Here is a 25627-nt window from a genome sequence, read left to right on the forward strand (position 1 = left end):
CCTCTCCTTGGTTTATCCCATGCTGACACACTCCAAATATCTGTTTAATATTTAAACTATGTTTTTTAAAGCAGTGATATTCAAACTTAAGTAATAAGATTTTTACCTCATCTGGGAATAAAAGCATTCTTCAAAAGCATAATCCACATAAAGACCTGAATAGTATTGCCCTTCTGAGATCAGATATTCAAGACTACAGACCATCCAGCCATCTAGTTGTGATAACTAGATTAAACATACAAAAATCTAAAACAATTTAGGGAATTATTTATAGTTGGTTCTATGCTGTGCCTGGTTTTGGAGTTCTATATCTAGGATTAAAGAGCTAATTCCTCTTCTTACCAGTTCTTACGGATTTTTGGCTAGCATGGATCCTGTTGGAACTCATATGATAAAATTATTTTGCTAAAATGAGCTGGGGCCCTGATGTTCCATCTCTAATCAGTCACTCAAAACTTCTGTTTTAGCTGTCTCTAAAGAGGGACAGCTGGAGAGCTCCCCAAGGCAAAAAGGGGTCCCATCCGTGACAGGCCTTCTCTTTTTGTTTTCCATATAAGAAGAAAAAAATACAAACAACAAGACAACTCTAAAATTCTTATGCTGGTGCTCAATTGCACTACAGGCATTCCATGAGCCACTCAGAAACTGGTTCCAAAACCACTCCATATGCTATACAGGCAACTGCTATTTTTTGTGTACATTTATACACATACGCCCATAGAACATCCCTTTTCCTCTCCAAGTGTACGAGGACATGACAACCTGCACAAACACATGGCAAAGTCAGATATTCCACAAGCTGAGGGAAACTCTGTTCTCCTCCACAGCTGGAGCAGGACACCTCTGCCATTTCCTCTGCACTGGATTTTCCCCCCACTGCTTTTCCATTTACGTCCTACCTCAGGGTTCTCAGGAGTTTAATGAAAGAAAAAGGGCTGACACCAGCTCAATTCTGCCAGTGCTCCAAAGCAGAACAGGCAGCTCAGACTTTAACTGAATTTCACTGTTCCCCAAGCAGAAATTGATATATATTGAAGAAGCCAGTTTCTTTCTATATGACTTGGTAACTCTGCTGTAATTTGTCCATCTGTGCAAGTAGGTTTCTGGCAGGAAAACTGAAAATATCTGAGTCAGCTTTCAGGACCTGAACTAATTCCTTCCCCATAGGTTAAGCCCAGCAACCTCAACACTTATCAGCAGTGTTTTCCTAAAATTAAATGCCTGAAACAGAAGGGTTTTTGAAACAAGGTGCTATTAGGACAAGCAATTAATTTGTCTTTAATTTTGGAAAGCAGTCATATCAGAGACTGTCTGCACCTCCATGAGAGCTGCCAACATCTGGTTTGGAGAGATGCAGAGGGTTTTTCGGGAGAGTTCACAGCCTCAATCCCCCTCCTTGCCTGTGTGCCAGCCCAAGGTGGAGCTCCCTGGCTATGCTGGATTCTGCAGCCAGAGCAGCTCTGTGGCACCAGCCTGGCTGTGCCACTAGGAAGGGACACCAGGGCCACACAACCTGCCTGCTACCAGTTCCAGGAGCAAGTCAGGGTGCAAAATTTGCTCCTGGAACTCACAGCGGGCAGGTTGTGTGGCTCAGGGATTCCAGTCCCTTTCTCCACCTTGTGTGGCTGGTGAGACACAAGCCAGGGAAGATTCCAGCACACAATAAACCATCAACACATGGAAAGAATGTTGGCTGCAGAGACCCAGAACTGCCACAGCCTTGCTGGGAATTTCCCTTGAAGAGATGACATCACCAGAAATTAATGCATGGAGAAAGCACTCACACCTGTGAATGGGAGGTACAAAGGGTCAATGGGTGTGCTCTCTTCTTCCCATGTCTCAAATATATAGAAGGAAAAACAGCCTCTAGCCACAAAGCAAAAGAAACCCAATTCCTCAAAATAGAAGTGAGTTTCAGAAGGGATACAAACTCTTATCCCTTGGGGATGTGCCAATAAGGAATAGAACATTCTACCTGCCAACTTCTACATTTCTTAAGCTATCAGCAAGCCACAGACAGCAAGAGTGACAGATCATGGGGTCCAAGGGACCTGGTCTCATTACTGTCACCAGTGTCACCAAACACTAGAAGCTATGAGTGTGACACTCCTTCCAGAATTTACAGCTGAAAAAAAGCTTTCATGGTTGGAGTTAAATATTTATAATACAGAACCATTTAATTGTTTAGGTTAGAAAAGACCTCTATGCAAATCAGATCCCACAGATCAAATGTACAGTGTGGTTTCTATTCACACCTTCATAGTGACTTTACCCTCAATCTCCTGCACACATAAATGTTTGATGGCCTAGGACACATGACTGGCTTTAATCATGTTTGGTGAAACCTCCTAATTATACATTTATCCTAGTTGTATAGACCATTCAGGGAGTAATATATGTTTTAAGAGGTCTAATTACAGCTTGAAGTTCTTTCTCCTTTTTTAATTAGCTAACAAAAGGAGTAAAGCCACTGGGTCTTTAAAAGATTATCTGCCAGTGGTAAACCTATAATCTGCCAAATATGTGTACAACTCTGAGCCACCAGATTTACTGTCTAAAGAATCATATGATCCTTAAGCTTTGTTTATTAAGCATTTGCATTTGAATGTGGAATAGCTTGTGAGGGTCTCAAGAGAAGCTGAACACATGCTGCTTTCAGCTGAGGGGCACATGGACTGAGGAGATCCTACAGACAGAGACACTCCAGAGTCATGAACTGTGTGTGCACAGCACCAGTGCAAACCATGTTTAAATCTGCTGTTGCTGGCCTAAAAGAAGGATCTTTTATACTACTACAGCACCTGCACCCTTCACTATGAGAGAATGCTGATAACTCCTGTGGATAATGCATTAACTGATGTAAAAGAGGACATTAAATTCCTCTTTGAGCTGAGTATTGCCATATTTTCCTTCTTTTATTTTATAAACATTATGCAAAAATCAAGAATATAGAATCAGGGTTTGCATCCTTTGAAAGAAGATGTGCATGAAGTCATTCCTACCACAGGCAGCTGGGGTTGTCACACAGAGCCTAAAACGTGGTGAAATGACAATAAACCAAGGAGAAAGCATTGGGACTGACCTGATTTCCCCGAGTTACACTCCTGTATTTCTCCAGCTGGCTGAGCCTGGCACGAGGCATCCAGGGTAGCACAGCAGTCACGAGTGATCAGTTGGATAAATCTGAGACACTGCAGGAGCCATTTGATCAAAGTAAAGCCTGCAGGGCCCAAGTATCGATTCAAGGGCTGCAGAACAGTGGCTCCCTTTGGCAGCTGCACTCACAGGCAAGAATTTGCCCTCCTGGAGCAGACCCTGCATTTTCTGGCCAGCCAAACACCTCTTCCTCCTCTGCTCCTCTAAGTTTTCCCAGCACTCTGCAGGGTTTAAAGGGTTAATGATGACACACCACCCTTTTGCCAAAAGATGCACCATTAACTATGAGGTAAACCAAACCAGGAACCTGCTCTGAGTATCGGGGTGGTGACTAAGAGCATTGACTCCTGCACAGTCACAGCTCAAATTCCAGCTCATTAGCTGAGAGCCACTGAAGAGCTGAGCACTGGAATGACATTACATATTTGCTTAAACACGAAAAGCTCCAATTCTCACAGCCCTCCCAGGAATGAGGGCTCACCTTGAACAATATGAGAGTTTCTAAGTCAAACAAGGACACTGACATAGCACGAGAGAGGAGCTGACATTAAACAATGAGGTTGGTGTTTCGAATTCCATTCTGTGCCTGGGTGGATGACAAAGGCCATAGCAGAACAGATAAGCTTAAATACATCTTCCAGCACTGTGCACCCCTAAAGCTTTAAGAATTTTCCATACATATAACCAAGATACCTGGCTTCCATTGCTGGATACAAGTTGTGGGCACAAATACTTGATGGGAATGCTATGTCAAATCTAGATATGAAACTCAAAGTTAATGCCTCACCTTTTCAAACATCAGTGGTTCTAACTCTTCTCTAATAAAAGCAGAATAAATATTGTACAGAGACAGAGAGGAACTACATAGTACTGGTGAATTTGTTCCATGCCAATCCTGAAGAACATGTCCTCCTGTCAAGTTCAGCCCAGATTTTTAAGTAACTGAATATTCATTCCAAATTTTGGCCATCTGATGTCTACCATCTGGGAGATCTTTGAGCAGGAACAAAGGAAGATGAATTTCTTTTTCTTTATTGACAAGTAATCTTACCTAATCCTTCATGGGAGTTGCCAGCCAAGAGACCAAAATACAAACCAGCATGAGGGCAGAACTGTGCGCTGAGATGTTTTGTGGATCAGTACTGTTCAAGGGTTGGCTAAGCACTGGTTTCAGGATTTCCTACAACCAAAGGGAGGGGGTTATGCTCAGTCTCCGGGTGGTACAAAGGCACCAGCAGGGCACATGCTCAGGTGGAGACTGGTTGGAGACAGGCTGATGGGTTATCAGCTCTGAGTCAATGCTGATAGTTATCAGTGTTTATCTGTTTGCTGTAGAGATACCAGGTGCACTGAGAAGTTCATGTTAGAGCTACCTGTCAGGTAAATCTAATTATGAACCACCCTTCTCACCTCCACCAAGAGTTCTCCCCTTATCAGCCCCGAGTTCTGCACCCAGGGCAGAGGCACTGCAGCTGCTGCTTCTTCTGCCATTTATCCTCTGCAGGGAAATGATTGGGTTTAAACTCCTCTTTTCTTCCCTCATTGTGTGTGTTATCTCTCACCCATGCCTACTTCTCACTCCCCATCTCTACCATCTCAACCACTTTGCAAGTCATTACTGCACACAACATTTCCCAGAACTTCCATCACTACTGGATTCCAGTTAGTTCTACAGTTTGCTCCCTTCAAATGGAACTCTTGATGCTCAGTCCATCTTCCATCACCATTTTTAACTGCTCTTCTCCTTTGCAAGCACTCAGAGAATAAGAGGATACCTGAGACTGGGAGGAGTTTTGGAGATAGTCTGGTCCCTGTCCCCTGGTCACAGCAGGACCAACAACAGAACGTCCAACTGAATTTTGAGTATCTCCAAAGATGGAGGAGCCACAGCCAGGCTGGACAACCTGTTGCAGTGTTGGACCATCCTCAAAAATTGCCTCTTCTTATGTTTAAGTGAAATTTCCAGTATTTTAGTCTGTGCCTTTGCCTCATCTTTTCAATGGGGACCTTTGAGAGCAGTCTGGCTCCATCTTCACAGCTCCCATCGGGTATCAATGCACACCAAGCAGCACTATGGGCTCTGTGGGGACAGGAGCAGTTCTAGAGTGAGAATGCCATCTTCCATCACCATTTTTAAACTGCTCTTCTCCTTTGCAAGCACTCAGAGAATAAGAGGATACCTGAGACTGGGAGGAGTTTCAGAGATAGTCTGGTCCCTGTCCCCTGGTCACAGCAGGACCATCAACAAAAGGCTGATCAGGATAATGTCCAATTGAGCTTTGAGTATCTCCAAAGATGGAGGAGCCACAGCCAGGCTGGACAACCTGTTGCAGTGTTGGACCATCCTCAAAAATTGCCTCTTCTTATGTTTAAGTGAAATTTCCAGTATTTTAGTGGGGACAGAAGCAGTTCTAGAGTGAGAATGCCATCTTCCATCACCATTTTTTAATTGCTCTTCTTCTTCGCAAGCACTCAGAGAATAAGAGGATACCTGAGACTGGGAGGAGTTTCAGAGATAGTCTGGTCCCTGTCCTCTGGTCACAGCAGGACCATCAACAAAAGGATGGTCCAATTGAGCTTTGAGTATCTCCAAAGATGAAGGAGCCACAAAAATTGCTTCTTCTTATGTTTAAGTGAAAATTCCAGTATTTTAGTCTGTGCCCCTTGCCTCATCTTTTCACTGGGGACCTTTGAGAGCAGTCTGGCTCCATCTTCACAGCTCCCATCAGGTATCAATGTACACCAAAGCAGCACTATGGGCTCTATGGGGACAGCAGCACTTCTAGAGTGAGGATGCCACTTTGACAAAGGTAAAGTATTTAAATTCAGTTAAATCCATATGGCAGACACCATCTCACATTTGCTGTGTCTCTGCCACGTTCACACCAGCCAGGTTTTGCTTCACTCCTTTTCCCTTAAGCCTGCTTGGCATAGAAAGTATACTAGGTTAAATATTTATGTCTGGCAAAGGATGCTTCTCTTACCCAAAGAGCCTCCCCTCAACTCTCACAAGCAGGTCACTAAAATTCAAGTGCAAATGCCCCAGGCTTTCTTCCTTCAAGTGTTCACAGGTTTTATTCCCACATTCACATTCGTTTTATTCATATGTATTTATTCCACATAGGCTGGCTGGAGGTTATAACTGTATTACAGATGAGACCACACCAAAATTTAACAGCAAACTACTGATTTACTGAAACCTTAATGCATTTGATTAATCATTTCCTCAAGGGTCAACACTGAAACCCTTTGCATTTAGGATGGACTTATACAACAGCCTCTAAGCAGGTCTGATTCCTCTGCAGCATCCATTTACACTTTGTCAAACACTTCCAAACTTCAGCTCATTTGGATGCATTAAGTGTGTCACTGATTCTCAGCTCTGAACACCTCACCTTTGAGCAATTCCCTTTTGGGAAAATTCAGCTGCTACTCAGAGCCCTAAGAGGAGAAAAGAGACTACAGCAAGCAGAAAGAGATCAAAATACATATTTAAATATAAAAATGAGCAAGAGAAATGAAGCAAAGTCCACTCACCTTTCCTTTGATTGCCTCTAGTATTTGTTAATGGCTTTAGTTCTCCCAGGTACCCTGTTCAGGCACACTTAATAGAATGTGGAAAGTTTTATTTGGCAATGCATTTAAGATTCTGGCTGATTAAAGCATCCCTATTTTATGAGATTTATATTATTATTTAGTATATAAAAATAACCAATAAAGACAGTATAAAGACAATAAAGACTCCCTTTTCAACTCATCACACCCTTCAATCAGCAACTAAAGTGTTTAACAACTGCAAAACCACAGGGAGGCTCTAAGGTCAAACACCCAGTTAAGTGTTCTGGAGATAAAAAACAAACCCAAACGACCCTGGAAGTAGCAAGACTCCCCCAGCTCTTCTTCCACAGAGTTGCTTTGTGCTTCACAGGGACAAAAACCCGTGGCAAGGTTTTCTGAACTATTTGCAAATGTTGTATGTGAAAATCCCTTTTCAACACTAAAATTGCAGGGTCTGAAATCCAGGTTCCCATCACTCTCCTCCCTCCAAAGCTGTGGCAGTCCTGAGGGAATCCTCTGCTGCTTTTCAGTCATTATTATTATTTTTGGGCAGCACAAAAAAAAAAGAAAAGAAAAAAAAAAGAGCACGCCCAATTCCCATTCTCCATCTCATTAGGGAGTGTAATTACAAGACACTGGGTGATGAAGCAGCACCACCAGGCCCTGATAATAAACTGAGTAGTTTCAGCTCCCTAAGTGAAGGGCTTTTCATTTGATTGATCTCCCCATGGTAAAAATACTACAACATGCAAATGATTGGATTTACATTCTCCTCAGTTTAGTTTCTTGGTCATTAATATTGGATTAATGACAGAGACCTGGGATGAAATTAGGAGGGAGGTACCAGGTTACTCACACACCAAACCCCATCCAGCAGATGCAATGTTGCTGTAAAATAGACTGAAGAAAAAGGCTGATGTTCAAATAAATCACAGAGTTCATAAAGAGCCCCATGTTCCCAGTGCCTGGTAGAAGACAGAGTTAAAACATTTCTTTTCATCCTTGGCTGTGGTGTAAGGCCCAGAGGAGTCCATGGCCCTTCACATGGCTGAAACAGTGGTCATTTATCCCTGTTACAAAACCATTACACCAGAATGTATCTTCCAGAAGTGTTCCCCTAAGAACATTGATAGTTCTGGGTCTGAAGCAAATGGCTGCTTTTTGTTCCAGATCTGTCAGGTGGGACACACTCACCAGCACTTGCCTCCAATATCTCTGCCATTAGGCACTATCACAGTTTCCTTCCTGAGATGTGCAAACACAGCCATAATCACTAAAAGAGGGACTGGAAAAAATACAATGTATTTTTGCAACTGTGGAAACACTGCAAGGTTTCTGACAGACTCAGGTTCCCAAATGCAGCTGGAATATGGAGTGGCATTCACTGAGCCAAAGGATATTCACAGGCAGTAATGGACTACTGTGTCCAGGCCACAGATGGATCAAACCCTAAATCCAAGCAATAAAGAGATGCCAGATTTTTCAGAACAAACATTTTGAGGCATTGATACCTAGCACTAACAACATCTGCACCTCCAGTGATGCCTACAGAAATGTGTGAGACTCAACCTCTTTAACATGATGGGCTGTCTTGGCTCAAACTCTTTGGTTTGGACCAATTCTTCAGAAAAAATTTAGTCAAATCCATCAGGTTGGATTGGAGATTCTTGGAGAGCACAACCCCATGTCTCTATCCCTGAAACCGCTGCAGAAACTTGTTTCTCAGCACCCTTTGAAAAAAGCTTCATCCAACTGACTGAGACACCCAGGTGAGAAAACTTTGCCTGCACTGGACTCATTTTCAAGTTTTGAGAGTTCATGAAGGACACATTTTAAGGGACTCCCTCAAGGTTTAAATTACATTCACACAAAGTTACAGTCCCTGCAACTTTTCCCATACTGTTGGTTCTGCTGATTCTTGGCATATTTTGCTTTGCATATGCTAAAAATCAAGTACACCAGCAGGTCAGCTCTTGCAGCAGCTTTGCTAAAGAACCATTTAAATCATTCCAAACTCTGATTTTTGCTCCTGCTTTCTGTTTTCACGCTTCCCTGGGCTTGCTGACTCAATCAAGATCCAGAGGCCTCCAAGAACTCTGCAGAAGGCTGAGCTTGCATTATGTTTGGCCCAAATCTGAGAGATGACTCTCTTCTAGCATCAGATTTCCAGAGAGAAAGTGGTGCACCTACCAATTCCTTCTACTTTGGAGTTGTTCTTATTCATGATCTTCCTTGAACAGTTGTCATGTTCCTTTTTGAAGTGTTATTAATTGACAAGGTTTTGTCGTGCTGTAGCTTAATTTCATTCTTTAAATCCAGCCTATCTGACAAAATGACAGCCTATTAAACCACACTAAACACATTTGGATGTTTTGTGACTATCTTCTCATGAGGCTTCATCACTCATGTTTTCAGATTTGATGATCATCACCACTGCCAGGGATTTCCAGCTCAAAATCTATTAAGGAGGGCTGAGATTAGTACTCTAATTTGACTTATCTGAATTGCAAATGCAGTGTTTTGTGTAGCCTGGGAACTTTATACATTTAAAAGAAATGTCAACACTTCAAAAGACTAATTTAGCACCTGGTACTGTAAAACATTTCCCTTTTCCCCACTATTTGCACATGACTTAGAACATAATGGTCCTTTTCTCAGCCTTTATGCACAACCCAGGAGGCCAAGGCTGTGTGGCCATTGAGGCAGCACTTACACTTCCCAAGGAGTGACTGATGCATTTGGATCAGCAGGCAGCCAAAGAAAGGCTCAAATCCATACTTTAGCATCTGAACAGAAGGCAGAGCCTGAATAACACATTCTCTTTCTCTCCTGCATCCTGTTTTTCAGGACAATACACACAACCTTCAAGAACCATCCTGCTAATAGAAAGTTTAGGTTTGTTTCCAGGCCTCCTAATGAACCTAACATGGGATGAATGGGTTGTTTTCTTTGTGAGGCATCATTAACCAAGCTCTGCTGAAGCATTGTGCTTCCTCCCAAGGCATCAGCTCCAAGAACACCATCCACAAGCTGCCTCACATTTATCCATGCTGAACACACATCAGTTACAGCCTTCAAAAATGGAAACATTTCTCCAGACCCATATCTGAGCATCCCAGTGGATCATGAAGGCACACATTCTATCTACACCACCAACTTGGCACCCTCTCTGTACCCTCAATACTCAGCTAGTTGGGAACTAATTCCCAAAATGACAGGACCACCCAGGCACTGCAGCAGCGACTTCCTTTGCCTTCTGAACTGGTCTGACCAAGCCAGGCATCCCCCAGTATGCAGCCATCGACCCCACACCAGGAATGATGTTGTGCCCCTCAGCCACAGCACCACTGCAAGGATCCTGCCAGGCTGATAGGAAATTTAACAATTCCCTTATATTTAAATATTTGCTTGGAAACTCATTTGCAGCACTACTACTTTTTTTTTTTTTTTCTACACCAACTGATTAAACCCCAATCTATTTAAGGGCATTTTCCCTTTCTTCCATTCCTACAATGTTTTGAACAAGGTTGAGCTTAAGATACTGTCATAATTATTTATAAAACATGATGCTAAAGCATTATAGAGATTTCCACTCACACAGAGTTAAGAAATAAGACATTATTTGTGTTCCATCAGCATGCCCTGGGGTTAGGCCTCTGCTGCAGCATGACAAGCAGAATATACATTTTAACAGACAGCACAAGAAGAAGGAATGTTTTCAAGACACACACAGCCTGGAAATAAAACAATCATGCCTTCTTCCCTCTGCCTCCCCAGCAAGTAACTAGCCCAGGTGAGATTTCCTGCTCAGGCACAACAAAAGCAGGACAGGTGGAATGGTACATTGCTTCCACACCATCCATCAGCTGAGACAGCAGATTAACTTTCCTACTCTTTAACCCAGATACTATAAATTCAGCTTTCTGCAAAAAAAAATGGGACAAAGCTGTAAAGGTCTTTGGCCTGCAAAACTCTTTAATGCACCATGCTGCTGTCTCTAAGCATTTCCATGATCCAGTGAAACAGCACCAAATGTGTGTTGATGTAGGGTCTGACTCAATAGCCACAGACACACAAAAGGTTCCCACAGACTTCTAAAGAAGGAGCTGAATCAGAGCCACGATCACAGAGCCTGTGCTAATGGTTTCAACATCTTCCAGTAACCCAGATAACAAAGAGTGCTCTGAAACAGGACAGGCAATCACAGAGGGCCCTCACTGAGACCCTGTGCACACCAGCACTGAGCTCTGGGCCTGTTCCTGGGGGCTCTCCAGCACAAACCTCTGTCCACCTGCTCCAGAAAACACCTGAGCTCTGAGGGGCAGCTCTGACACCTCAGTGCAAGAAACTGAGCTGGGATCACAGCCTCTGCTGCAGCACACACTGAGTGAGTTCTGATGCCAAGCAATGGAAACATCTCTTCTTTCATACCCACAGTGTTTGATTCAGGTACTGTGTGATTTCAGACCAATTAATGACCTAAAAGGAGGTGCAGGAGGCACATTTATGGACACACAGCTGCACACAGCTGGGGTGATTTGAGAAATTTGAATAGGACACGGGGCCAGACTGACCCCACCTGGGGAGGGTGGGACCTGGGGGGTGCGTCTTGATTGCTCTCAGGTCCCAGAGGGGAGAGCTAAACCATTCCTGTTCCAGACACCCTGCAGATGGGAAATGCAATGTGTGGTGGAGATATTCCTTATGATAGTTACTTGAAGTTCATTTTCCCCATCACAGGGATAAGCTTTCTGAGTAGCCTTTGGATCTGTGCTGTGTCTCTCCTGGCAGTGATCACCAGCTGTGTTTTCAATAACTCTTCCCAAATGCTTCACAGGTACATGGACACAGATACTGGATGGAAAAACCCCAGCACTGAGCAGAAAATACACTTCAATTTCTGATAGCACCTTTGAAAAGCTGCCTGCTCTCACAGATTGGCTTTTTTGGGTCTGATGCTCTGAGAACACCTTAATCTAGTTTTCATTTATAGTTTCCCTTGGAAGAGTGACAGGTACAAAGGGACAAGGTAAGAACATGAAATGACCAGGAGACAAACACATGACAGTAATTCTGCATTCTACAACTATTTCATTTATATAAATCTTTTCCCAATGCTTCCATCTTTGGTTAGCAAAATCTGAGGGAACAGTGAGGACCCAAGATTGAAGAGTTCAAATCATTGCACTTGTCTGTGCAAAAGAAGATGTTCTTACAGAAGAACAGTTTCTCCAATACAAATACTCCAAATACAGTGTGTGGAATCAGCTGTGCTGAAGATGATAGCACAGATACCTGGAACATCTTAAGATACCCAGAACATCTTATGACCAGCTCAGTCAGTGCTCCATTCTTAAAGGAATAAGCAATAGTGTATTTTTTCCTACAGTACACCTCATATAATCCATATTAAAAGGTGTGAGATAGTAAAACTTACAAGAGCACAGGGAACAGCACTTGGAAGGAACAGCAGGTGCCTTCTTGCTGGTGAGGGGTTAAAGAAATGGTGCCTTTCAATTTCCACATGGTGATGCTGGGTTAATGGCTGGACTCCATGATCTCAGAGGTCTTTTCCAGCCTTAGAAATTCTATAATTCTAAAAGGAGCTGTGGGAAATATCTCTCTTTAAATTACCTCCTTTAGACAAACAAGAGAGGGGCAGTGGGGCAGAATCAGTCCATACAGAATTCCACTCTGCAGTGTAGAGCAGAGATGAGAGCCCTTATCCTTTTACCCTTTCCCTCTCTCACTGGGACTCCTGAGCCACCCAAGCCCAGCCCAGCACCTCCTGCACCTGGCACCAGTGCCCCCAGTGCCCTGTGGGGAGAGGGAGCTCTGACAGCTGGAAGGAGACGAGACGCAGGGATTGCCACATCTCACTTTAGAGAGCAGAGGCCATGCAGGAGGCTGAGGGTATCTTGTGGTGCAGGGGCACTGGGGCAGCACAAAGGGGCAGAAGTGCAGCTCAGAGGGATTTGGGAGCTGACACCCCCCACACAGAGAGCACCAGCACCCACCTGATGCTGGTACCAGAGCCCACAGCAGGTAGCATTTCTCCTGAGCAGTCCAGCAAAGGCCAAGTGTGCAGAAATCCAAATGCCAACAGTACTTGCTCACCTGCAGGGCTCCTGTGCCCCAAACACAGCAGAGCCAGCCAGGAGCTGTGGCCATGCCCCTCTTTGGCCACTCCAGCATCACCTGTGTGACAGCACAGGGCTGCTGGAACTGCCTGTGAGGGAAGGGACTGGATGCACACACAGCTGAGTGCCCAAAGCTGCTGGGAGAATCCCTTCTGCCTTTTCTCTGCAAGAGAGTTCCGCTCAAAAATAACAGGCTGAAACAGTAGGATATAAACATCCCAGTAATTCATGGGGGCTTCAAAGACAACACTCAGTCTCCTTACATGTAAAATGTTGGCTTGGGGATTTCAGTTTTGTTTGTTTATGTTTTTCAGGCTGTGTATTTATCTAGCACAGTGGAACCACAGGCACAGGAGCTGTATGTTTTACATTACAACTTCTGCTGGAGCACTTAAAACTAAATCCTTTTTTTTTTTTCCTATAGTGAATCATCATGTGTAGGGGGTGGTTGGATTATATTTATGTTTTTAAAATTAACCCAGCTAACCATTTGTTCCATACTGCACACAATTTGTTGCTTCTCTTTTAGAAACTCCTTGAAAGACAAGTTTGGAAATAAAAATACATCTGGCAAGTCTGAAAGACAGGACTTGAGCAAGCACTGCAAACTAACTGGAACTCCACCGTGGACAATTTGCTTCCTCTTCCAGAGATAAATCAAAATAAAAGGAAGAGAAAACAACACTAAGAGAAATACCTATCCAGAGGTAAATTACAGTGGGAGCAAAAAGGTTTTATCATGTCAGCTATATCAAAGTCTTAACAGAAATATTTACCAAGAACTGGAGAATTCAAAAGCACATTCCTGGTTCACCTTGTCAATGCTTTGCTTTTCCATTTCCCAATTTTCTGGCTGTGTCTCCCAGCCAACCCCCATTAGCACAGCCTGCCCTGGGTGCTTGAGGCACTGCTGGGCTCCCAGCCTGGGGCAGCAGAAGCCTTGGTTCATTTGTAAGCCAGCACACCCTTTATACAGAAATATGCTTTATACAAGATATTTACATGGACACAGCAGTATTTTAGAAGACCAGAGAACAGTCCTGTAAATTTTCACCTCCAAGCTCTTTCTTGCTTTAAGATAGAGGTGTTTGCCCACGAGGGAGAGGGATCCTGATGTCCCAGAGGGATCTGCTGAGAGAGGCTGGAAGTTTAGCACCAACCGCAGGGCTCACCTAAGACAATCCACTGCTCAGACAAACCAGCTGAGAACATTCATCATGACTAATGGATGTGGATCCAAGCAGCCAGAAACAAACTCTCCTGATAACTCTGCTGATGATCACTCCTGACAACCAGGTTGGTTCATATTAAGCTGTTCAGAAAGAGAGAAATGGTGTAGTTGGGATTACAGGCCCTTCCCAATGACATCCTGGAATATAAACCACCTCAGGGTGATCACCAACCACAGGCAATCAGGCACTGTGCTCATGGAAATGCTGCCTAGGGAAATAAACTGGTTACTTATTAAATCAGAATTTATATTGATACAGAGGAAGACAAACATGTATTTAGCTTTTTGTGTGGTTGGAAACACATCTGGGTGAAGAAACTCCATGAAGATTGTGCCCTTGGTTCATTACTTTGGGATATGACTCTATGCCACACAAAACCCTACTGATTTGCTGTTGATTTATTACAGTTCATAAACCAACAACCAGCAAGTGTTTCCCCAAATGCCTGGCAAAAGCCAAAAACAACACAAGAAAGGGTTTTGCAGGTGAAAGTTGTGCTGGTAGGTGCAGACCTGATTTAAAGTCAGGTTTAAAGGGAGAAAATCTCTAAGTAGGTGTTTGTACTTAGAAAATAAAAATTAACACACATTCATTATTTATTGAAGCTTCTATAAATGGAGTTAATCTAGAGATATGTCTAAATATATACCAACTTTACATAATTTTAGATCACTGAACAAGTTTGTTAATGATTTCTTAATGGAACTTTTCTTTTAGCAAGTGCTAAACAGTGTTATAGAGCAGAAATGTGCAAGTACCAAAGGAGAGGAGGCCTCATGTCTTATCCTTCCATGGAAAAATTCTGTACTAACATAAATCATCAAACAACATTAAAAAGTGAGCTTGTCAATATCATCTCAGTCTTACTACTTCTGATAATTTTCTTTAGTTAAATTTATCATTACCTATTTTTATCCAAGGGAACAGGTGTATTTATGGAATCAATCTCTGATACAGTATTTACTTGGTTTCATACTATGATTTAAAATTAATTTAAGCTCTCATGAACAATAACCAAGCTTTTAAGCATGAGCTGTCCTGTTTGTATTTTGCTATGTGTGGAATTCAGGCATTGCTCTTTTCTATCACCCCCTGTATGCACTGGAACTACCCCCAGATTTTGGCCTAATTTTCTTCTGCATTGTGAGAGCCTATTATCTAATTATTTAGTACCTACCAGCAGAGAAGACATCAATTCTTCATTTATTTGACAGACATTATTCCATTTTAGAAACCCAGAGATACTTGATAATAAATAACTAATGATATTTTTAAAAGGCAGAGCTCTCTAACAACTGTCTGCATGGCACATGTATCCAATTCCTGATTTATCTGCCGATTTTCAGTTGCCTTTTTTAACCCAAGCAGAATAAAATAGCATTTAGACAGTATCTTAGATGAGCTTTACTGCACTCCAATTCTTTTGTGCTGGGACAGAGTTAATTTGGGTTAATTTTTGGCTGGGACAGAGTTAATTTTCTTCCCAGTAGCTGCTATGGGACCATGTTTTAGATTTGTGCTGAGGACAGAGCTGATAACACAGGGATGTTTTCATTGCTGAGCAAGGGTTAGACAGAGTCAAGGTCTGTTCTGCTCCTCAGCCCCCAGAGAAGGGCTGGGGGACACAGGAACTGGGGGGACACAGGAATTGAGAGGGACACAGGAACTGGGGGGACACAGGAACTGGGGGGGACACAGGAATTGGGGGGGACACAGGAACTGGGGGGACACAGGAACTGGGGAGGACACAGGAACTGGGGGGACACAGGAACTGGGGGGGACACAGGAATTGAGGGGGACACAGGAACTGGGGGGGACACAGGAACTGGGGGGACACAGGAATTGGGGGGGACACAGGAACTGGGGGGGACACAGCTGACCCCAGGGACATCCCAGACCACAGGGCACCATGCTCAGCAGATGGAGTTGTGGCAGGACAGTAGGACAAATAAGAATGAACATGTCTCTCTCTGTAAATTTGTTTGTATAATAATCTAATCATTGATTCAAACAACAGCATTTTCCATGGCTTCCTTTAGATGTTCAAATTTTAGCCAGGAACTGACACACTACCAAAGAGCTTCACAAACTGGGTGCCTTCAGAGTTCACCAGCTCTGTAGCTGCTTTTGGCCTTTGTTAAGCTGTCTCTTCCCATTTGCACTCCAGATTTGAGCTGTGTGTTGTGCATTCTATTTAATTACAGAGTGACAGGATGCATGAGGCACTAGGCCCCATCAAAATGTGAAGAAAGGCAATCCTTGAAGAGAGGGATTCTTCTATTCCTCCTGAAAGGCTGCTCTTTCTCACCTAATTCAGGATTTTTGGTGCTGCCACATAAAGGAGTTCTCCTGTGTCAGCTTGCTCCTTCCAGCCCCGTGTTCTCATGTCAACTTGCATGTGACAGCTTCTCTACTCACAGACGTTTTACTACTACTTTTATTTGTGCCAGCAAAAAGTTTTTGATATTTAGCTCCCTGTCCTCCTTCCCAACAAATACATATACTGTCTTAAAAGGAAAAAAAAATGTTGAGAGAAAAAGCAGCATTTTACTCCTCAAATGAATCCTAGACAACAAAGATCAGGAAAAATGCCTACGTGAAAAAAAAAAAATAGAAAAAGCTCTTCTCTGACCCTTTTAGCATGTCAGGAATTCACATTGCTCAATGTGATTGTCTTCCCAATTAGGGCTCAGGGCTCCAACATGGGCACCAAAGTGGCAGGGATAACATGGGAAGCTGGATTATTCTTAGGACCTTGCTCAGCTGCTGCAGCCACTGGGTAGAGAACATCCTTACAGCAGCTGCAACATCTTCCATTGCCTCCTGAGCCAGTGACAGGAGCTGGGCATGAGAACTCTGGATTGATAGCTAAGTGTTCTGCTGGAGTTGAGGATTGCAGGACAATCAGGACAGGGGATTGATTTTTCTAAGTTTTAGGGTGGTTTTTGTCAAGATGATCTTTGGGGTCCAGAGTTAGTACTGATGCATATCCAGGATGACTTAATACAAGTCTGGCTATTTTGATTTTGTCTCTCTTATGACTTCCAAAACATAGGGTTTGAATTCCAAACATTTTCTACTGCCACTCTGAGCCCCTGTGTACAAATAACCATTTATATTAATCCCTGAACTACTTCAGCTAATAAGCCCCAAATCCTTAAACTGAAATTCAGCTCTGAAAACATCAGTCCAGTTCCAGTGCTCTCCCACTTCCAGCTGTGGGACCCAGTTGCAGGGAGATCAATGAGAACCTAAGCATAAATATATGTCTGCAACACAGGAAGTGTTCATAAGAAGGTCACTGGTTCTCTCTAAAATGCTTCTGTCTTTGGGCTCTGATCAAAGCTGCTTTTGCAGAATGTTATGAGAAACATTTAAAGAAAAAAAATTAAAGAGAAAACAAAAAAAAAAATCCTTCTTTATTTTAGATGAGAGACATTCTTTCTCTGGAAAAGGTGCTTCCTGGCCAAGGGTAACCCAGAACAATTTCCTGAGTTAAAGGCTTCCACTTTTGGCCATATGCATTTTGCTTTAGAAATGCAGCAACAACCAATCCTGGTGAAAGCCACACTGACATGAGTGCCACTACCTGCTTTAAGTGGAAACTCTCTTTTTTTAAAAACTGAAGAGCATGTGGGTGGGCAGGATGGAGAAGGGTGGAGAGGTTTAGTCCCTGGTTGTCATTCTTTAGGCGTGACCACAATGCTGCAATCCCTGGAACGAAGCTGGACAGAAAGGATGAGGAATGCCCCTGCCTCCCTTGGGGAAACCAGCCTGATGATGCCAGGAGCTGTGATTTACCTCTGCAGGAATGTTGCCACCTGCAGCAATTAAATATCTGCTATAGTATGATTAAACAAGAGGATATTTCCCCCCAGAAACTGCCAGATCAGTGTTTCCTCCAAATGCCTCTGACAAGAAAATGAATGCAGTGAGGAGTGCTCAGAATGGGGCACTGCAGCTGTCCTGGGAGCAGGAGAGGGAGGCAGAGCTTGACAAAATTGGGTGAGCCTCACAACTCCATCAGCAGTTTCCCCAGATAAATCCATTGACAAGTGTTAAAGGAGCTGAAACTGTCTGATCTCTGTGTTATCATCCACTTTCTCTGCCTTGGTGGACAGACACCAAAGTGCATCTGTAAAACCACTGCTGGATGCATTTTGTTATTCCACATACCACGAGCAGACTTCCCAACAAAATCCAATGGCTTCAGTTACATATCAGAAGACAAAAGAACCACTGTGTAGCCATGGATTCATTTTCCCCAGACTTTTGTAAAGCCTTTTAAAGCTTCTTTAGGATCTCCCTCAAAACAAAGCCCTTATGTCAACAGAAACTCTTGCTTAGATATGCTTCATCTGTTCCTTTTTATGAATATGCACTATCAAAGGGTGACAGCTTTCAGAGTTAAGCAAACACAGCTACACAGAGCACACTTCTCCCACAAAAGGTCAGATAATACAACATGCTAAATGTTAAATACACACAGGAGGGATGTGCTCCCCCTGAGCACACTGCAATGGGGAGTTATTGAGGAAAATACTGTCCATCTTTTCAGGACAACCTGCAAAGTGTCTTTGCAAAGATCTTACCTGCTCAGTGATGAAGGAGCTTGAAAAAGTGACAGCTGACCAAAAGAAGATGCCACAGCTGAGAATGATCTTCCTGTTGAAGCGGTCACCAAGGTAACCAAAGATCGGCGCTGCCACCATGAAACTACAGATAAAAACTGCAAAGGAGAGAAAAAGGAAAAAACATTTAATAAACATCAGACCAAGAACAGCAAGACTAATTTTCTGCAAGCCAAATCCTCTAGAGAACAGTCCCAAATAATTAGACATTCTGCAGCCCTGCCTTGCAGAGCTGTGCAGGCCAATAGGCTTTCTGAAGTCGGTGCTTCCTTAATCAAACAGATTTTTCATTCCCAGAGAAACCTCAGGCCAGGGAACTTGTATTACTTGAAAGCACCAGCCCCTCACAGTCTGATTGGGGATGGGCAAAACCAGGACAGAATAAATTAAGAGCTTCTGCTGAAATGTTACTGAGAAGGTGAAGTGGAGGATGGAAGGAGTTTCAAGCACACAGAAAACAAGGGAAGGGCTCCTGTTGGCTCTGCAGCAGAGACCTGAGAGAAATGGGCCACAGAACCTGAGGCTCTTTCACCCTTCCTATTTAAAAGAAATTATGAAACAGTGAGGAACACCATTAAACACCACTATCATCCTACTGAAACCAGCCCTGTCTCCTCACTGGGTCCTTTCACCATCACTAAACTTGTATTTAAACCCACCACTGAGCAGCAGCCTCACTAGAACAAAGAGTTTTAACCTACAAAGTCCAAATGGGCCAGGATTCCCCTCATCTGAAAGACTTCAAGTTCACAATTTGTTCCCTCCAAAACCCACAAAGCATTAAACAAAGAGCTCTTGTCATGTAAGAATGAGGCTCTTGACAGAGAAACTTCTGCAAAATCACCTCAATTCAGAGTTCATTCCTCTGCCCATCTCAAAACAACCTGGCCTGTGAACCCTCTGAGAACACCTGAAATGGGACATTGACACCATGTTCCTTATTAATCTGGATTTTGGCAGATATTGCCATGTTTGAAGCTGATTTTTACCTGGCTTTTTTCTGTTCACATTAGAAAATTGGATAAGGGCAATTACATGGATTTCATTGGTGTGCAGTATGAACTCTGATTATAACTGGCTGTCTGGGATTCAACAAATCCAGAAGGATTTGGGTAGGACACCAGAATACCTGGGTGTCTCTCTTTAGTCACACAGCCCTAACACTCATTTATTATCGGGTGGGTGTTGGAGGGCACTGTGGGCTTTTGGCACAGCCCAACCCCAGCTGTCCACTTTGCATTGTATAAAATAAGGTGGGGGGATAGTATAGGTAAAAAAATAAAGGACAAGAGCAGAGGTCACACCCTCTTTTGGGTGGAGTGTGCATATAAAATTAAAATGGTTAAGACCCAAATAATGAATTTTTCATGGGTGATGATATATGATAGTTCAAAAATGTGCAGAATGCTGAACTATGACTAAATGTCTTTTTTTTAGTATAGTAAGATGTCAAAGCTGCTTTATAAATAATACACATTAATTTGCATCTGTGTTTTGTGACCTATGTGAGTGTGTGTGTATTTTGCACTGTGATATTTGAACTAAATTACAGGATTACTCTTTTTACATTTAGAGTAAAATAAATCAAGACAACAGAGAAATGTTAAGGCCTGAAATGCAGCACATGCAACATATCACACATTTTTCAGTAGTAATGCTATGAACAGTTTTGTTCTTTAGCTCACACATAAATCCTATTGACAGAACTCAGTCCCTGCATCTATCCCAAAATCCTTGTGCAAACAAAACCTACCAATAAAACTACAAGCAGTGTTCTCATCTCTGTTTCACAGAGAAAATGGACCAGCAGCAGCTCACAAATCTCTGCTCAGCAAGGGCACATCTGCACTGGCCCCACTCCAGCAAGGCACTTAAGCACATGCTTATATTGGGCACTTCAGAGTCATCAATTCCATGATTAAGTGCTTTCCTGAATTAACACCAAGGGCTTGGCACCTTGCAGGGCTGGTGCAACAACCTGGCACGAAGGATGTGTGGCTGCTCATTGGGAATGAGAAGCAGAAAATGACTGTGACTCGTCCAGACCCGTGCGAGCACTGCAATTTGATCTTTCTCTTGGAAGGACACTACAATCCATTCATCTCAGATCCTCATTTTCTGCCATTTTTACAATGTAAAAAGGCACAAAACTGAAAAAGCTTCCAAGGGAAAATTAGGAACATCCAAGTCAGCATCCCAGCATTTCAAATATCAAATAATATGGTTAATTCAACTTTGAGACACACAGGGTGTCATTCAAAACTTATATTAATCAGTGGGATTATTAGCTTCAATGACCTCTGGATCATAAATGAAAAGTCTAATTCTGGAATCTGGGCAAAACAGACAAAGCTACTCTTTCAAATAAAACAAACCAAAAAAAAAGATTGTCCAATGACTTTCCAACAATATACATCCTTCTGCTGCTCAAATCCCTTTGGAGGATTTATTCTTGGAAGACTCTGAGCTGTGAGCTTTGTCAGTGGTAAGCAGCTGACTTGACAGCTCCACAAGGTGTAAAATGAAAGGACAACAGAGCCAAATAAATAACAGGTAATAGAACACAGCTGTCACAAGAATAAATGCAATTTATATCAAAGTATTTATGACCCAAATATGCATCAGAGCATTGATTGACTCAAATAAATGCAGGGTATGATGGCTGTGTGGTCTGTCAAAAGGATTTTCCTGTTAGAGGCATTTCCCATGAATCAATTTTTGCAATTACTCCTGCCAGTGACAGCCGAGGCTCCTGAGCCCAGCCTGGGCTGGCAGAGCTGGTGAACAAAAGCAGGGCCCATCCTCAGGTGGGGTGGAAACCTGAGTTACTCTGGCACAGGAGGTTCTGTGAGGTTCTGTGACAATAAACACCACAAAGGACAGACCTCATCCACAAGACACAAAACTGTTTGTATGCTTTGACAAAAGAGGATTGAACAAAACCCTGTAAGAACATTGACTGAAAGGCTGCTGAAGGGAGCTCCTCTTGTTCAGGACATCCTCAGTGGGAGAGAGGGGCAGCAGAAATGTTTAACCTGTAGGCAAGAGGGCTGAGCATCAGGCATTAGGCATAAATTGCACTCCAGTAAAGGAGCCTGGCACTTGTGCCAGCCTCTTCCTCTCTGGCTTCTCTCCCTTCTTCCACAGCATTTTCTGTTCCTTGCACTCCCCCACTCCCAAATTAATAAAACTGAAGTGACACCACAGCAGCTGCTGCTTCAGCTCAACCACAGCCACAAATCTTTTCTATTAGGGCAGCAGTGGGACAGAGGCTGGCACTGCACTTTCCTCTTCCCAATCAACAGCTCCTCTTCCCATTTTCACTTAGAGGCATCCTAGAATATTACAGCTCTTGAAGAGACACAGAGTGCAAGCCAGGGCAGGGTTAGAAACCCACTGGGATTTAAGATGAGCTGCTGTGAGGCAGTGATGGCACTGGGAGCAGGTACAGCTCTGGCAGTCCCATTATGGATGTGTACAGCTCATTTCTCCTGGTAAATGATCTCCAGCAGTGCCAGCAAAAGTGGCTCAGCCCCAGCACAGGGTGGAGCTGAGATCCATTTCTGCAGGAGTAAATTATCATGTGAGCAAGGGATGAATAAACAGACACACAGTGAATGCCATCAAGGAGGGAGGTTCTTTTAAGTACAGGTATTTTCAAAAGGAGAACCCATTTGTCTTTATTCCTCCTTTTGTGGCTTAGCCACTGAAACACTGCCTGTGGTGAGAAGGCAGGAAGAGTGTAATTGCCCAAACAGGATGGCTTGGTGTCTATTTCTGCCTCTGGATGCCTGTCCCACCCTGTACAGGTGCACAAGCACTTTCTCAGCCAGCACTGCCCAGCTTTTTCTGTGCATGGCTGGAATTACAACAATGTGCAGCATAAAAAGTCTTACACGTCCCACCCAAACACCCACCAGACAGGGAAATCATCCTCCCAAGCCTCTATTGCTGCTGCAGGTGCTGCAGCTTCAGTCCTATTTCAGGATTATGGCCAGGGAGCTGCTATTCAGACACACTTTCCCCTCTCAGGAGCTGCCTGTGTACCCAGGGGAAAAGTAAATCCAACAGTGGAAGCAAAGGAGATGAGAGAAGAGGAAGGAACTGTAAACTTTATATTTAATACTCACAAAAAGCTCCTGCTCCTGGAACTAGACACCATCACTTTTATTTTTCTCTTCTTTCTCTCCAAACAAAAACTTTACCAGCTTGACATTACAGCTATTCCCTGAAAAGGCTCTGACCTGCCAGCTCTCCACCCTGTGATTCCAAAGACACTTGCCTCCATGTCACTTGCTCTTTTCTTTAGTGGATTTTTGTTTAGTAGACTTATGAACCCAGAGATAACCCCAGAGAGGGCTTCTCCTGCCAGCAGGTCATCCACAGAGCAGAATCAAGAAGGAAGAGAGGCAGTGACAGAGCCACACACAGGGGCTGCTGTTCCTCAGTTCCTGGAAGGTTGAGCAGATCACAGGCACCCCTGAAAAAAGGTCCCTTCTTTTGCTTTTGACTTTAAGCACACAGGGCTTATCTTTTCCTGTCAGGAATAATGCTAGAAAGGTTCAGGGTCAGGTGAAAATAGCTTTCTCTACACAAGGATGCTCAACAAAAAAACCCTAGTGGGTATCTTTGAGACAGCAGAAATCGTGTGTACACATCTAATTGAGTGCTGACAGTGAGCTTGGCTCTGTGGAAGGCAAACCCAGACAGCCTCTGCCTCAAGGGACTGGCATCCACTGAGACACTGCTGAGAACTATGTGCTGAGAGCTTGATAACATCTCCCCAACAACAAATTTCCAAACAATGAGAACACCTAAACACGCAGCTTGCCCTGGATGGGATGCTTCATGGGTGTGTGGAAGTGCAACCCTGGGGTTTGGTCGAGCCACTTCTACCCCAGGGACTTTCAGTCATGAGTGCACGAGTTTCTCAAGCTGCTTGTGACACCAGTCACCATCCACCTGCAATGGTGAATAAAACTCTCCAACATACCAACCAGCTCCTCTACTCCAAAGACATGTTTTTGCAATGCTTCCCCCTTTTAATTTTTATTTTCGCTATAATACAGCATATTATAGAGATATATATATATTATATGTAATATATATAATATACATAATATATATTTTATATATTTATATAAATATGCATATATAATAATAGCATAAACTCAGGAAATACAACACAGCACATTTAATCACAGAGAGGCATAGGACAATTTAGAAAGAAAGTTAAACACTAATTTCTACTTTAGGGCTAAGGAAATTAAGACACAGGAAAGTGACCTGCCCATGATGAACTACAGACATCTGGAATCTGGAACCCACACAGGTCTTCCAGCTTCAGCAGTGTCCTCTTTATATGATCATCTCTATGCTGGAGGGGTTTCTGAAAGTCCACAACCACAATTTAAAGTGATTTTTCCCTTCCAGCACCATTCAAGCTAAGCAAGAACAAAGATCCTTTCATGCTGCTTAACCATTGAACCTGAACTGTGCCCCAGTTCAGGCACAATGTGGTGATGGTCAGGCACTGGAACAAGCTGCCCAGGGCAGCAGAGAAATCACCATCCCTGGAGTGCTCAAGAACTATGTAGTTGTGGCATTGAGGGCATGGGCTAGTGCTGGATAAATGGTTGGATCTGATGATCTTAGAGGTCTTCAACCTTAATTGGATGATTCAGCCTGGATTGTGTGATATGACCATGGTAAAACTGATACCTAATGGGGGGGCAGCCCAAGGCCCTGGGAACCTCAGTAATGTGATTTTACAGATTCATCTTTTGAACGAGGATGAATTAATACAATAGAATTGATTTCAGAAAATACCACGCTGAAAACCATTCCTGCCAGACATTATTATAGGTACTCTGTTACATCCCTCTGCACATGGGCTTTGTTTTACTTCATTGCTAATTCAGCAGCCAACAGATGGATTGTGTTACTGCACTTTGCTGAGTGCAAAACACGAGACCACCAGGTTCCAGACTCGTGCAGACAAGAAGTTTCTGACAAGTGTGAGGAGCTTTGAAACACCATCAGTTCCATATGCCATGCAAAGCTGTCACACACTGACAATGTCGAACACAGGAGCATTAAAAAAGAAATAAAAACCTTGAGAATGCACCAAATCAATTGGAGTTAGGTATATGAAGGTTTGGGTTGGATGTGGTCTGAAATGTTCTCCCAGAACAGACCACAGGACAAAATGGAGAATTTTATAAAAGCCTCACTGTGTCCTTGTGCTTGTTGGGTAAGGCAGAGTGAAAAGTCCTGCACTTCAGGCACAGCCCAGGGCAGTGCCACAGCCTGGGGACAGAGTGGGTAGAAAGCTGCCAGGGGGAAAGGAGCTGGGTGTGCTGGCCAACAGGGGCTGAACATGAGCCCAGGTGTGCCCTGGTGGCCAAGAGGCCAATGCAGCCTGTCAGGAGAGTGTGGCCAGCAGGAGCAGGGACACTGCCCCTGTAGTGACCATGGGTGAGGCCACACCATGAGTGCTGCACCCAGCTCTGGGCCCCTCACTGCAGGAACAGCATTGAGGGCTGGACATGCCCAGGGAAGGGCAGCAGAGCTGGGCAAGGGGCTGGAGCACAGGGATGATAAGAAGCAGCTGAGGGAGGTGACAAGATGATAAGGTGCTGATAAGGATGATAAGATGCAGCTGAGGGAGCTGGGGGAGGGCTCAGCATGGAGAAAAGGAGGTTCAGGGGGGACCTCCTGGTTCTCACATCTCCCTCCTGTTTCTCCACAACTCCCTGACAGGAGGAGGCAGCCCATGGTGTTTGGATTGTGCTCCCAGGGAACAGGGACAGGACATGAACAAACAGCCCCAAGCTGTGCCAGGGAGCACTCAGGCTGGACTTCAGGAGGAATTTCTTCACTGAAAGGGTGTTCAGGCATGGAAGGGGCT

At 43.7% G+C, this 25627-nt stretch overlaps 1 protein-coding gene across 3 annotated transcripts in view; it reads right to left on the reverse strand.

The window, feature by feature from the left end:
• The window catches only part of SPNS2 (SPNS lysolipid transporter 2, sphingosine-1-phosphate), a 134463-nt gene that overhangs the window by 53537 nt on the left and 55299 nt on the right, over positions 1-25627 (reverse strand). For all 3 annotated transcript variants that reach the window (XR_008483782.1, XR_008483781.1, XM_054287198.1), the window contains exon 3: positions 18679-18815. Coding sequence is in view for 1 of the 3 variants with exons in the window: in XM_054287198.1 (XP_054143173.1) it covers positions 18679-18815 (137 nt within the window). In the remaining 2 variants the exon portion in view is untranslated. The remainder of the gene's footprint in view (positions 1-18678; positions 18816-25627) is intronic.

The sequence above is a fragment of the Melozone crissalis genome, unplaced genomic scaffold, assembly GCF_028551555.1.
Source record: "Melozone crissalis strain CALT ecotype California unplaced genomic scaffold, PUWL_Pcris_2 ptg000057l_1, whole genome shotgun sequence".
NCBI classification, from domain to species: domain Eukaryota; kingdom Metazoa; phylum Chordata; class Aves; order Passeriformes; family Passerellidae; genus Melozone; species Melozone crissalis.